This window comes from Chroicocephalus ridibundus, chromosome 2 (genome assembly GCF_963924245.1).
Source record: "Chroicocephalus ridibundus chromosome 2, bChrRid1.1, whole genome shotgun sequence".
In the NCBI taxonomy this organism is placed as follows: domain Eukaryota; kingdom Metazoa; phylum Chordata; class Aves; order Charadriiformes; family Laridae; genus Chroicocephalus; species Chroicocephalus ridibundus.
The window spans coordinates 18,516,054-18,531,524 of NC_086285.1; the positions used below are offsets into that span (position 1 = coordinate 18,516,054).

General features: G+C 44.0%; 1 protein-coding gene across 1 annotated transcript; it reads right to left on the reverse strand.

The window, feature by feature from the left end:
* Positions 1-389: 389 nt before the first annotated feature.
* Positions 390-13,486, reverse strand: LOC134510578 (uncharacterized). The gene is made up of 6 exons (XM_063323871.1): positions 13,411-13,486; positions 11,066-11,219; positions 9,260-9,420; positions 6,525-6,728; positions 6,240-6,421; positions 390-5,948 (listed from the first exon to the last, which is right to left on the reverse strand). Exons 1-6 carry the CDS (start codon positions 13,469-13,471, stop codon positions 390-392), a joined length of 6,321 nt encoding a protein of 2,106 aa, XP_063179941.1. The 5' UTR covers positions 13,472-13,486.
* Positions 13,487-15,471: the final 1,985 nt, after the last annotated feature.

The window sequence follows — 15,471 nt, forward strand, 5'->3', positions numbered from 1 at the left end:
CTGTGCTGCTTTACAGGTGCAGTCATCATTTAGAAGTGCAAACACACCATTTTGATCAAGACTTTTAAACGGGCTAAAAAATGCAATGCGCATTGAATATGTAAATTTACCGAAGGAAATTGTATATGTATCAACCTACCTATTTCCAGTTTAAAAAAATTAAAAATGAAGGTAAAAGTCTTGAAAGTAACAACTCAAACAATTGACTGAAATTAATACAGCTAGTGCAATGGCAGAAGAACCTGGTCTGAGTTTTTCTGGGTCGATGCAGAAGAGTACATTCAGCATCACCAGATCTTCTACCCTGTCTGCAACGACATATTCTGAGATACTCCAAAGGGCCCCTCCAGGTAGCTGCCAAGTTACACAGTTCCTGAATGAGAAGACTCCTATAGCCAGCTCCCATTTTCGGCACTGTCATCCGCAGCCTTTTTTTTCTCCGCTTTGCCAGTTGCGTTGCTTGTTTCTTCTAAAACTACTACTAAATTTGAGAGAGTTGTGTGAGGATCGAGCAGTTTCAGAAGAGGTATGTCCACCTTTCTCTCTTGAAAGACACGGTTCTGAATTGTCATAGCTAACATAGAGTCCATGCCCAACGATGAAAGTGGTGTATTCATGGTCAGTTCATCTGGGTTCAACCTGGTGAGGTCACTTACCAGTAAGGTGATATAGTCTTCAGATTTGATCAAGGCAGTATCCTGGACTTGAGTTTCCTCAGGGGTTTCAAGCTGGTTCCTGAATTCTTCTGATATAAGTGACATGAAGCGACTTTTGAGTGAAAGAATGCGAGAAAAAACATGATGCGATAAAGCTTGAAAGTTTAACTTGACGACAGCTTGCTGCGGGTTATTCAGAAGTAAGCTCTTCCTGAGATACTCATGAATTTCATGCACTTGCAGAATGTCTATGCCCTTGGACTCCAGAATGTTCTGAATATGGGTTTGATTGAGCAGTATGCCAAGGTTCAAAGCACCCCAGTTAATGGATTGGCCGGAAAGCCCACAGTTCCTCCTGTAGAGGCAGAAGACATCCAAGAAAGAGTTTGCAGCCGCGTAGTTTGCCTGGGTGGAATTTCCCAGAAAGGAAGTTACAGAGGAATAGCACACAAAGTAGTCAAGCTCCTGGCCTCTGGTAGCCCAGTGAAGATTTAGGGTCCCTGCTACTTTTGGGCTCAGCACTTTCTGAAAGTCAGCCAAGGTCAGAGCTTCAACATGGCCATCATGTAAAACAACAGCACTTTGAAATACTCCTTTGATTGGACTCCTTGCAAAGATGTTTGCAATGGACTGGAAAGCTTTCTCAACATCACTGGTCGAAGTAACATCACACTGCACAAACACTACTTTGCTCCCTTTATACTGCTGCTGCAAAGCCTTCATCTCTTCTTGCTTCTCATTGCTTGGACTTTTCCTGGAGAGTATTGCAATACACCCTCCTCCATTCTCGGCTATGAATTTCACCGTTTCAAAGCCAAGTCCAGTGAGCCCTCCGACTACTACGTAAACAGCATTCTGCTTAAACAACTTCTTCTGGGATTCATACAACGGTATATCTGAAAGCATGGTGATGTCCTTCTGCCTTCTCAGTACAGCAAGTGGGACAGGTTTGCAGGTAAAATAAGACGTCACAGAGTTTATCCTTTCCAAGTTCTCAGTCTGCTGAAAAACAGAACCTGATAGATGTCTAAAACGTTTCATATCCATGGAATTGATCCATGCATGCACAGTCTTCTGCAATTCCTTTAGAGATGCTTTCTGGAAAATGCTGGCAAGTGTAAGAATATGGAAGCTGACATTTTCATGATCAATTCCGCTGTCATTCTGGACACAGTCAGACTGTCGATTGCCACACACTATCACCACATCTTTAAGAAAGTTCATGTGGGACAGATCCTCCTGAGACAGTCTGTTTACTGGAGGAAGAACAACAAGGGCATTGCATAAGTTTATGTACTGAAACTTATCAGGAGTGGGCCTCGCAAGTACTGCTCTCCAACCCATCTCTTCTGCTGCCGCTGAAAGAACATGGCACAAAACCGATGATGGCTCTGTAGAAATAATACCCAGTGTTCTGCCTTTTTTCCCCTTGGGTAACCTCTGACTGAAGATTTCCCACGCAAGGATAAAGTATGACATACAGGGGACGTTCTGAAAGCATGGGAATTTCTTTACATTGAAACAAACTGTTCCTGGAATCCGAACTCTGGATGACGCAGCAGCTGGATAACATGAAACCACGTGATCTCCCACTTTAAGTTTCTTCACATCATTGCCTGTTGCTGTTACTGTGCCACTGAAATCAAGAGCCAGAAGTCTGTGTTTGCCTACTGCTTGTGAATTCCAATACAGTGTATTACCAAAGTTACGACTAGAAACACTAATGGGAAAATAATCTTCTGAGTGGAGACATATTTTATCCACTTGAATTTCAACGCTCTGTTTCTCAAGCTGAGGAGCGGTGCTGGGGGATAATTCGGCAGACAAGTCTTTTGCTGTGTACGGATCAGAAGTGTACAAAGTGAATGTTTCTGACTTCTGGAGAGATCTTACACGCTGGCCGTAATCTGCATCTACAAAAGGTGTGCGTCTGATTTCAGCCACAAAAGTTCTTCCCTGGCTGATGCGAACTTCTGGATAGTCCCTACTTTTGTATTTGACAAGAACATCTGCTAGCACTGAGATGTCCAGGGAACTGGAAGAGCTGAGGTCAATCATCTGAAACGTGATTTCTGGAACTTCAGTGACACAAGTTCTGGTCATGCCATGCAACGCAAACCCACAGTTAACATGGTCCACATCTCTCTCTGTTGTTCTGTAGGTGATAACTCTGACTGAACAGCGGGACATTTTCTCTCTTAATGCCACAATAACTTGGCGATAGGCTTCACAACACTTTGCCAATTCGTCTACTGCTTTGCTTGGGAAGTCTTCATTTAACTTTTGAATTCCCCACAGGAAGAGAATGTCATCATAATCCTCAACATCTGCTCTCATTTTATTCTGTGTATGGCCTTCCAAGAGGGCTTCCCAGTCTTCATACATAACATATCTTGAATCAGGATGCAAGTATTTTTTGAGCTGCTCAGCTATCCCAAATTTGTCAGCAAACACTAGGACCCTGGGCATAGCCCCCAGATATCCAATCGTCTGTGAAAGAGAGACTTCTTTCCACTTGTTTTCAAACATGAACTCGTTGTCTCTGGAAGATGCTTGCTTCATGAAAGTGATGGCAACGCGCTTGAGTTCAGCCAAAACAGAGCCATGTTTGTCCATAAAGCACCCACAGACCTCTAGGCAGTTCCCACTGGTTTTGCTTGTTCTCATATATATCATCATTTCTTCCTCCAGTGGTCGGAGCACCACCAGGCTGCCTATCCCTGATGGAAAGCCTACTCTGGACTGGACCGTCCTTGAGGTCATGATAGCAGTCATCTGCAGAAAACAGTCGAGCAGCACTGGATGGATGCAGTAGTTGTGCATCTCTCTGACAGTCTCCTTGTTCACCTTTATGTTTGTTATACCTTCCTTTAGTTCCTGGCAATAATGCACGTCACTGAGCTGCCTGAACATGGAACCATACTGAAAGCCAATCTCAGACAGTGCTTCATAAACCTCCTCTCTGCTAACCACTGACCTGCATCTTTGATAGATGTCTTGGACGCAGATGGTGCTTTCTTCCACCACAGCTTCAGGCCCCTTTACGACATGGCCCGTAGCATAAACTGCGTTGGAGGAAGAGACTATCTCAAAGGCTGTCACTGCTTTTTGTGGACTCAGTTTGATATTCAAGACTTGCGAACTCTGTGTGAGAACACACGGCGCAGAAAAACTGATGCTCATCTGGCAAGTACTCAGAGGCACTCGAGGTCTTGAGCTGTTCATCACAGAGGCCAGACCAAGCTCCACATAAAAAGCACCAGGGACTAAAGCCACACCATTGTTCTTGTGCTCATATAAGTACGATGTCGTCTCCTGAGACAGCAGGCAGCCAAACTCCGTGTTGTCACTGTTTATGCCATAAATCAAAGGATGACTGGAGCTGACACTTCTTTGATTTGCTTGTTGATGGATATCTAGACAGGCCATGAGTTTTTTGCGATCAAATTGATACCGCGGAATGGCCAGTGGAGCGCTTTGATACCCATTATAAAAGTGCTGCCAGTTGGGATTATATCCCAGTTCAAACAGATTTCCTACCAGGGTGAAGAGTGTCTGATACTCTGCATCAGTTTGCAAAGAAGAGAACACCTTTGTGCCCTTTCCTAGAGTTTCCTTTATGCTTCGCTGCAACGCTCGGTGAGGACTTATTTCCACAAACACCACGTTTTCCTTGTCTCTAGCTGCAGTTTTGATAGCTTGAGTGAAAGCAACAGGCTCACGAGTATGCCGGGCCCAGAATTTGCCCTGAGCAAAGTCATTTTCAGAAGCAGCCACCCCAGTCAGTGTTGAGATCACTTCAATTTCCCCCTTTTGTTTTTCTAAAGTTTTTATGTTCTCTTCCAACTCCCCAAGTATCATATCCATGCTGGGGCTGTGGTACGCAGCTGGGACATTTAAAACGTGAAGAAAGATGTTTCTCTGGCTGAAAGCTTGAGCTAGATCTCTCTGCACAGCATCCACAGAGTCCGAATGCCCAGACAAGGTGCAGGAAACTGGGCTGTTGAAAGCTGCAATGCACACCTTTCCTGAGTAGCCATGCAGACATTCAGCAATCTCTTGAACAGGGATGTTTCCAACCACCAACATTCTGCCACTGGCAGTCTTTGCCTGCAGCCGGCTCCGGTGATAAATCACTTTGACTGCATCTGCCAGGGAAAGGTACCCAGCAAAATGCGCAGCAGCAACTTCCCCTACCGAGTGGCCAACAGCAGTGACTGGTTTAATGCCCCAGTATTTCAGAAGGGAAGCTAAGGCAACCTGCAGGGTAAAAAGCAAGGGCTGGGAAAGCTCTGGATCCAACAAATACTTTGCGCTATGGCCTCTTCGTGGCAGGAGGCTGATGGGAGCATGTTTCTGAAAAAGTGCTTCTATTTCCTCACACTTATCTCTGAACACTGGCTCTGAGCTCAGCAGTACCTCGCTGAACTCCTTCAGCGTTACGCCGTTGCCACAGAACACAAACACCAGCTGTGGTTCCACCTTTGACACGGCAAGTTCAGTGCTCGCTGCCGATGTAACCTCTTGCTGCAAGTGTTGGAGAGAATTTGTGACAAACGCTTTTCGGTACCTATAGTTGGCATGGCTTCTTCTGCAGGCAGACGTGTAGGCCAGGCCTGGGAGAGTTACAGAGTTTCTTGTGCGCAGCTGGTCAGCTGTATCGGCCATTGTCATCTGAAGGGACTTACCTGACGCTGCTGACAGCAGAACTAATTCAAGGGGCCTCTTAAAGGCGGGAAGAGGCTCTAGCTGCTTAATCTGCCTGACTACCACATGAGCATTGGTTCCTCCAAATCCAAAGCAGTTGATGCCAGCTACTCTTCCATGCTCAGGGGATTCTTCCCAGGGCTCTACAGCTGTGGGAATTGCAAGGTTCAATTTCTCTGTATCGATGCTGCTCATCTCCTTTGAGTAATGCAAGGAGGGAACAATCTTTCCATGATGCATCATCAGAAGCACTTTGATTAACCCTGCTGCTCCAGCAGCTGATTCAGTGTGGCCAATATTTCCTTTCACGGAACCCATTTTCAGAATGGAAACTTGTGAAGACCTGTTTTTACAAATGACACTACCCAGGCTTTCAGCTTCAACAGGATCTCCAGCGGCAGTTCCTGTACCGTGTGCTTCAATGTACTGCACAACTGAGGGATCAACATGAGTTCCATAAATGCTGCGCAGTAACTTCTCTTGCTCTATTTGAGACGGTCTTGTGATTGGAGTCATGGACCTACCGTTCTGATTTACTGCACTGATGTTTATAACACCCCAGATTTTGCTGTAATCTTCTTTTGCCTGTGTCATAAAAAGGTAAAATTATCTTTAATAATCCCATGCTTTCCCTGTATAGGACAAACCAAAACATAACAACAAAACAACGAACAGACAGAGTATAATACTGACTTTAAAATGTGTGATCCCTTCCCCACGGTAGGGGAAGTGCATAAATGCTTAATGCTCAGTAAGTGCTTCATTAATCCTAAACTTGAATTGGAAAATCTTTTCTGGAGTAATTATGAGAATTGGAGGTATGAAATTCAGGTAAGGAACCAGTCCTACTTTAGGCTGCTTCACAAGCAACCTTACCTTTTTCAGTGGTTTGAGGAAAACAACACCACAGCCTTCTCCCCTTCCATAGCCATCTGCCTTTTTGGAGAAGGGTTTGCTTATTCCCTCGGGAGAGATCATTTTTGCTTTACTGAGAGACACAAAGGTGCGGGGATCTATTATGCAGTTCACTCCACCACAGATTGCTGCCTCACAGTCTCCTGGAGTAAAATGGAAAGACGCTCATGTTGAGATGTCCAAGATGATGCACAGAAACAGTAGCAAGTCTAATTTCATTGTCCAGCTTCTCTTCCGTCCCATTACCTGATTTAATTGCTTGCAAGGCGTAGTGTAGAGCAAAAAGAAAAGATGAACATGCAGTGTCAATCGTCAGTGATGGTCCAGTCAGATTAAAAGTGAATGAGACCCTGTTAGCAGCAATGCTCATTGCTGCTCCAGTACCATCATAATGATTTATTTCACTCGCTGCTCTGCTTGTTACAATTTCATAGTCTCGATTCATAAGACCTGCAAAAATATTAAATATGTGTCACGTTAAGCCAAGCAAACAAAAGGGATGTACAGCTTTAAACCTGACAGCACGTTTTGGGTTTCTGTTTTAATAGTAAACTACATGAAGTCAGTGCTCCTGTGGTGAAACTTTGTTTCAACGCAAGTCCAAGGCAAAACTCCCAGCAATTCCTCTGGACCCAACTTACACAAACGTATCTAACACTGGACATTTCTACCTGCACAGTAAATGACGGGCGTTTCCTGATTGCTTAACTCATTGTATGATGCAGCTAAGCTCTGTGTAGCCTCCTCAGACCCCTGTTTCTCAGTTTGAGAGTGGTTGGGTTTGTTTCACTATGGGAATAGATATTAAGAAGTTACAATGAGGATAGGTAGGATATAAATGTACAGGACATTAGCTTCAATTCTTCGCATGTTCCAAGTTAAAGGTCACAGCATAAGCTACATCCAGTGCTTTTTATTTATCTTTGGTCTGCTCACTGCGATACAGTAAGTAAGACAGAAATAGAAAAGAACAGGGCCTGTGAGAGGAGTTGTGTCCTCTTTCTGGGAGCATACGTGCTCGAAATAAAGTGGATCCCCAAGTCCACAGGCACGTGTGGAAAATGCAGAAAAGTCAGCGAGCAAGGAATAGTCACCTCTGTGAAAGAAGAGCGTGTCTCAGACTAAAAGATGATCTAAACAGTTTGCCCCTATAGTTTCATCAGCCTAACCATCCCTGAAAATTCCTCTTAAAAGGGACACAGGTTACATCAGCAAAAATGTGCTGTTATTCTAGCTCCTTGATAGAATGGAATGGAATGGAATGGAATGGAATGGAATGGAATGGAATGGAATGGAATGGAATGGAATGGAATAGAGCAGAGCAGAGCAGAGCAGAATAGTTCAGTTGGAAGGGGCCTACAATGATTCTCTAGTCCACTGCATGACGAATTCAGGGCTCACCAAAAGTTAAAGCCTGTTATTAAGGGCATTTTCCAAATGCCTCTTACACACTGACAGGCTTGGGGCATCAACCACCCCTCAAGGGAGCCTCTTCCAGTGTTTGATCACTCTCTCTGTAAATAAATTCTTCCTAACGCCAAGTCTGAACCTCCTCTGGCGCAGCTTTGAACCATTCCCATACACCTTGTCACAGGATACCAGGGAGAAGAGCTCAGCACCTCCCTCTCCACCTCCCTTCCTCAGGAAGCCATAGAGAGCAGAGCTCGCCCCTCACTCTCCTGTTCTCCAAACTGGACAGACCCAGAGTCCTTAGCTGCTCCTCATAGGACATGCCTTCCAGCCCTTTCACCAGCTTTGTTGCCCTCCTCTGGACATCTCCTTTTTAAATTGTGAGGCCCAAAACTGCACAGAATACTCAAGGTGAGGCTGCACCAATGCTAAATACAGCAGGAGAATCACCCCTTTGACCAGCTGGTTACACTCTATTTAATGCACCAGATCCCTTTCTGCAGGGCTGCTCTCCAGCCACTCCTCTCCCCGTTTAGACTTGTGTCCACTGTTACTTCATCCCGGATGCAGAATCCAGCATTTGTTCTTGTCAAATTTCATGCCACTGAGGACTGCACAATGCTCCAATCTATCTAGATCCCTCTCGGCCTCGTGTCCCTTGAGAGGGTCAACAGCAACTCCCAATTTAGTATCATCAGCAAACTTACTAATGGTGCATTCAACTCCTGCATCCAGGTCCTTGATAAAAATGTTCAACAGAACTGGCCCTAGAAATGCGCCCTGATGAACACTGCTGGTGACCGGTCACCAGCCAGATGTAGCCCCATTCTCTTCAACCCCTTGAGCCCTGCTGTTCAGCTACTTCCTCACCCAGTGCAGCCTGGACCTGGTCGTCTCACAGTTGGACTTGTCCAGAAGGATGCTGTGAGGGACAAGATCAAAAACCTTACTAAAATTCAGAAAAACTACATCCACCGCCTTCTCTTCCCCCACTAGGTGGGTGGCCTGATTGTAGAAGGATATCAGATTAAACAGAACTTTCCGGTTGGGAACCCATGATGACTGTTCCTGATGATTGCATTGTCCTTTAAACGTCTTTCAACAGCACCCAGTATAATCTTCTCCATAACTCTTCCAGGTACTGAGGTAAGCAGTTGGACAAGTGCACCTTGGTAGCATACTAATAACTACGGGAGGATTTCTGCTGGTTTAAAAGGATATTAATCCCTACAACACCTTAACAAATGCTATACTGGGAAACGGTATAGTGGAAAAAAGTGTAGGTTTGTCTTGAGAGTATCGTTCCTGGGAAGGGTTGGGTAGCCACTTTAACTGTTTCCTGATTTAGCTTCAGTGCCTGAAGACACTAAGAGGAGCACCTAAAGAGATACGTGAATTATATCATGAACTTCTAGAGTAGCCTGGTAATCCTTACCAAAAATAACCAGTAGCGTCACAGCACAGTAGCCTTAGACCTCCAGTGCTAGATGTGCATGTAAAGTTTATGAAGGAGTGCTCCAATTTTCGTGAGGTTCAAACATACTTTCTTCACCATGAAACGTTCATCTTACCAATAAAAACACCTGTTTTGGTGCCACTGATAGCTTCTATGGGGACTCCTGCATCCTCCAGGGCTTTGTATGTGCATTCTATCAATAACTTCTGCTGCGGATCCATGCGTTCAGCTTCCATATTATTAATCCCAAACAGGTGGTTGTCAAACGAATTAAATCTAAAATACACAGACCAGAAAATGGTACAATACATACACAATACCAGAAGACTCAAAGTACACATTTTTTGCAATTTCATGAAAAGCAAAGCAGTAACTGCTGGTTAGGCCACGGTTCCCATTTATGAAATTCAGAAGAAAATGTTTATAGGCCAGGGATGTTTGATGTCCCACCACAAAATATGTGTTTTTATCAACGATTCTGCATTCCAGAGTTATGAGCCCCCCTCCTAGAAATTTTTATTCACTTGGTTATCCCACTAGTACCAACAGGACTCCTCAGATTATGAAAATTTGCAGAATGAGACTCCCTCTGCTGTAATGTGGTTTTAGCCAACAAGTTTTAAACACATATTGTCTTCTAAATTATTTAGGGCAATATAGACCAATGCTTTACAATTTAAAACCAATAAGTAGAGGATCAGCTCAAATGTTTCCAAGAGATACCCCAACTTCTCCAATAATAAATTCAAAATATTTGATGTGTGTATGTGTGTGCTTATCTTTAAAAAAAACCTTGAAAGTAGGCCCATGCTTACAAACAACCAATCCCAGGGTTAATCTTGTATCCCAAGATCAGATTTGTATTGGCCTTCTATCCTGTCTTGATTTCAGTGGAGAATTCAATATCTAACATGGGAGTAATCACTGAAGTAATTCTGGGTCCTACGATTCAAACCTTCTAAGCATTATTCTCCAGAGCCAGTAAGATTGCTTCTGCACATGTGAACTTCTCGTTTGAGTAAAGGTCTACAGCCTGAGGATTTAAGGTGAATGTGGATTTAAAATAAAAGACACTTATGCTGATCTTACTGTAATTTGCTGTTCTTTGCACTAGTCATAGCCCCTGTAGAGCTGTACCCATATCTCTGAGATAATTTGACATGAGACATGAGGACATACTGTAGTTTGCTCCTCCACACTTTCTCTTTACACTAGTATCTTTACCTGATACTTGTACACACATAATCCCTCAGTGTTATGGAGGAGTGACTCAGAATAAAGAAAAAGTTGGTTTTTTTCAGACGTGACAGTGTGAGCCCAGAGCAAAGCAAGATTATTATGACATTATGAATAATTCAGTTTTACAAGCAAGCATAACACTCAAATTAAGCACAAGATCCCCTTCTTGACTATCTAGCAAAACCAGACTTCCTTACTTTGTCTCTGAATTGTCATGCCCGCATACTCTTGACACCTTCCTCCATAGTCCATAGTACTACAGACAGTATGAATTCTTTGGCAGGCTGGAGCCCACCTCAGATCCAGTATACTCCCCCTCAGGCATAATGCATGTGTACTTCTGTATACCCAAAATGCAAATGCCCCCATCACATGGCAGGTGACATCTCAACATATGGTGGGTACATACATACATACACGTTCAATGATGTAATCAAAGGTCATATGTGTTGCCAGCCAGGTACATATGTGCTTAACATGGCCAGCACCTTAATTTGCTCATCGGTGTCACACACCAGGAATCCCTGCAGTTTGACAACTGCATGTTCATCATGTGAGATAAAGAAAGCTGGTTCCCAGGTCCCGTTTATAAGCTCTCCTTGTGCCTTGCACCCTCTGAAAGGCTGGACATGTTAATCTAAGTACAAAAAAAATCAGGGGCACTGCATAGTAGCAGACTCACTCATCGAGAAGAGCAGCTCGCGTTGTACATATTTTTCCTGGCTTGTTATCATCCGGATCGTACCAGTCTTTGACATTGAATCTCTCAGGGGGGATTTCTACTGTGCAGTTTTTGCCTTCCTCCAGGACTTTCCAGAAATTGTCAACTCCATCACCTGTTGTACAGAAGGTTTTAAAGTAGATTAAATTAGGTGCTCCCCCTCCCCATGCAGACCCAGAAATGCACGCTCACTTACAAGGAACTCCCACGAATAAGTCTAGGTTGCTCCAGTAGAATCACCAGAGAAAGAAACGATCATTCTTTGGTGAGAGGAAAATGGAAAGGCAAGATGGATCCCTTCACTGCTTGCCTAAAAGCAGAGGAACCGCACAAAATCCTTTACTTTCTGCTGTCCTCATTTCCCTACTATGTCACTGCCTCTACTAGATACATGCAGCGTGTCCTTAATGACCACACAAGTACGATGAGGTCTTTCTGTATCTGTACAGCACCGCTCCTCAGGCAGCTCCATTGGCAGCAAGAGATCATCTCTGGACATTAGCTCTTTGAAGACAGACTGAGCCTACAAATCCTGGGAAAATGCCAGAGGCATTATCCTTTGTCCCTAATGCTAGAGGGGCGCCTAAATCAAACATAAAAGTATGTGTATATTCAACGCTGACAGCATCAAACACCTTGCTACTGGATTGTGAGGGACCCTGTCCTCACTGGTTTTGATCCAGAGCTTCAGCTCCGGGCACTGAGGATAAGTCTGGGCCACCTTCTTAGCCCTGAAACCAACAAACATGGCATCCACACAGTGGCCCACATTTCTCCTTCTCCCAGCTTTCACTTCACCCAAGATATGTACTGGCTGCACCCCCACTCACTCTGCAAACAGTCCCTTGCTAACCTGTGCCATGCCCCAGCACTGACCAGGAGGGCTCTAACCGACACAGGGCTGGGGACCCTGCTAGCAGACAGCAACAGTGACCACAGGAGAGCATTCCCACCTAATCCCTCCCACGGTGAGTCCATCATCACAGACACAGCCTCAGACAGTAGCCACACACGGGGTACTTCATCAGCTCCCATCACTCAACGGTTCTTTTGAGGCAAGGCCAGAAACGCAGTTCTGAGCACCCACAGTGCAGCATGAGACACGTGTTCGCTTACTGCATGGCGAGGTAATTAAGCACAACATTTCTGAAGAGACTCCCTTTACTGGCATGTCTGGACCAACAGATGGCTTGCACCAAATTGCTATTTAATGCTCGGGCAAGAGACTGCTGCTGCGTATTTACTAGCACTTTACCAGATTCAGAACCATTCATGTTTGCCCACAGTTAGCTATGGGCCACATAGTTATCACTGTGCCACATGGATACATTAGGTATACACCTATTGAGTCTTGTACAAAATGAAGCCAGAAACTGAAACGTGGTGAGGGCGAGAAAGAAAACAGAAAAAGGGAGAGACTAGCGTGGTCACCTTTAGGGCTGAACGCCGACTTGCAAGAACAGAACCGTATTCCACTCCCTGGATCATTTCTAGATTTTTAAAATCTGCATCTATCTAATGTAAAGAACATGGAGAGCTTGACAGCAGCAGCCAGAACCTAGAGATCTCTCACAGCGATCTGAACATCTCCACCCATCTAATTTCAGTCAACCATCTAAACTCAGAATATAAAGTCAGCTGTCACTGTCATAAGGCCCGATTGTCACTACGATTGTAAATATGAGACTACTGTAATACAGGCTGCTGTCTTTTACTATGGTAGGCAACACTAGTTCTTTACTGAAGCTTCCCATCTCGTACAAGAGGCAGTATTTAGGTTTGTATTTGTAAGAGGCAGAACTGGACTAGAGACAGAGCTGTATTTATCCAGCTCTGCTCTCTTCTGGCACCTTTCAAAGTGAGCACTGTAATAAAGGAGGAAGCTTTCTTTTAGTAAGACCCAACCTATTTACACTACAGGCAGAGCTGGTGATGTTGGCAGGCCCTCGATCTGTCCTGTCCCTGTGGATGCGCAGTCCTGCAACAACACACAGCCATCCAGCCAGCGCGCGTGCAGACAGCTCAAACCATCCCATGCCCACCCAGTTCATGTGTATGAGTTTCGCGTGCGCAGCTCAGTGCCCTGCCTGCAGGCAGCACTGCAGGTCTCTCTGTCAGCAGACAGATTTGAACCAATTAGTTTCCACCACAGTGTGACCTTTTAAAAAGACCCTACAAGTAGCAAAGCAATGAATTCTACAAAAGTGAGCGCGGAACATGTTGTTTTCCTCCATTTCAACATTAATAAATGACTGTGCTTTTCAACGTTCACTCGGCAGCCTGCTTTGCTTTTACCCAAAACTTACCTCCAGGAAAGTTGCATCCTATTCCCACAATAGCAATTTCATCCGCAGTCTCGATCTCCATCTCCTGGGCTGTACAATACAGGTATAAGTGTCAGCCAGCTCAAACAATTATGCACTTAGCATTAAATAAATATTAGGTTAAAAGGTGAACTTCCCACAGGCGCACATACTTGCTAAAAACTTGATTAATCTTGAATGATCTGCTTTTGGTTGTGATGAGAAAGGACATTCTTCACAGGTGACCAGAGCTGCAGGGTATTTTTCTTCTCGTCTCTACTTTTAGAGGAAAATCTCTGACTATTCCCCAGGCTCCCTCATTCCCAGACACTGCCTTTTTTTTCTGTTAACCTCTGCTACTCCTGCCACCAGCTGATCTGCTCTCGAGCCTCTCCCTAGATCAGTGCTGCTTCGCTTCTCGCGTAGAGAAGTGAATTGTGCATTGACCAAGGCACGCTTTCAGCCCTATCTTCTCTATCCATAAAGCAGATCTGCCAAACAGACTCTGCAAATTACCTCTTAAAATCAGACCGTGTAAACAGGCAACAGGCAATCAAGTAGCTGAAGGAACAAAAGATGCGTCTTCCACACGCTGGAAAAGTGCCTGGAAAGCAAAACCTTATTCAGAGCTCTGCTTTGCTGGATCCCAAGGCTGCTTAGCTTTTCTCTAAATCAGCTCCATCTATAGTCACAGATTAACCCTCACAAACCATGCTCAAAGCCACCAAAAGCTGCAAGATCTCTGTCTTCCTGACAGTGCGCAGTCTCCAGGGAGCCCCACTACAGCCATACGAACAACTGGCCATTCACCTCATTTGCAGCTTCGCAGGGAAAGCTTTTTGTTGAAGCAACTCAAAATAAAACATGATGTTTTTCAACAAGTTAGTTGTCAAAGAAAAAAAATTGTTTGAGATGAAATTAAATACCTCAGTATAAAATTTAAAGCTGTTTTTTTTTTCCTTAATTCTGGGAAGGGAACTTGTGAGATAAAAATCAGTTCAATTCAATTAATTAGAACTCACTAGGATGCCCACCTCGGAACCCTTCAGTCCTCTTGGACTTGCTTCAGCCCACAAAGAGGAGAAGATACCTGTTGAAAGGCATTTTGGGGGATTCTTGGCACTGGTGACAGATTCTCGCCTCAGTGATACCACAGTAGGTCCCAAAAAGCCCATCTCAGTTATTGACTCATGGCAGTTAAGCAGAGATGAGGCTGTTTTGCAGCCCCACACATCATTAATAGTTTGCATTTCTTGGAGGTTTGCTTTGAAACATGAAATTAAAAACAACTGCTCAGAGTCACACTTTGAAAAATTTACTTCCTGGTTCCAGAGAAAGTTAACGGGCCGTCTAGCAAAAATAAGGAGACCAGAATCTGGCTTTCTAGGAGTAAAGTCTATTTCACCAATAATACAAATTCTAAAATGCTATGAAAATAGTTTTCTTTTAGTTCTTTCAAAATTGTCTATGATTTCTATGTTTTCTTCTATTTCATATTTCATTGCTAACCTAAAATTGCAAAGCCCAACATAGATACTCTTATCACAAAGGTACTTTAAAGCATTGTTAGCACTTAAATAGCATATAAGAGAAAAATAAGGACCTTGCAATTATAACATAATATAAATCTTTGGCACCTATAGAGTTATCAGGTGAGCTATGTAACTCTTACCTTGTATCATCCCAGTAGGGTGTACTAATAGGCTGAGTCTTTGGAAGTCATTTATATAGGGTTCTGTGAGGTTTCTTATTCAAATACGCATGCTAGAATGTGGTGAAAACGTTAACGCCTTTCAAAGGGAAAAAAGGCAATGAGTCATGCGATTAGTCAGTGGCCCCGACTAAAGTTCAAAACTGCTTCCCTGAAGTAGTAAATTCTTGACGAAATCAGGTTTTACACCAGGCCAAGAGTGAAATCCCCGTCTTATCTAACTTCTTACAGTTAGCAAAACAATAAATTGGAGATATCTTGCCATGAAATAGCCCATAAAAGTTTTACGATCTTAAGAATATGATTTAAAAGACTCTGTCTTAAAAGTAACAACTCAATTTGGTTTGCTTTTA

Excerpts from the sequence above, each read along its gene's own strand:
- LOC134510578 (XM_063323871.1), bottom strand. The coding sequence starts at position 13,471 with ATGGAGATCGAGACTGCGGATGAAATTGCTATTGTGGGAATAGGATGC. Across the intron at positions 11,220-13,410 it reads AGGATGCAACTTTCCTGGAG|GTGATGGAGTTGACAATTTC; the intron begins GTAAGTTTTGGG and ends TCTGTACAACAG. Across the intron at positions 5,949-6,239 it reads TCCTCAAACCACTGAAAAAG|GCAAAAGAAGATTACAGCAA; the intron begins GTAAGGTTGCTT and ends TTTATGACACAG.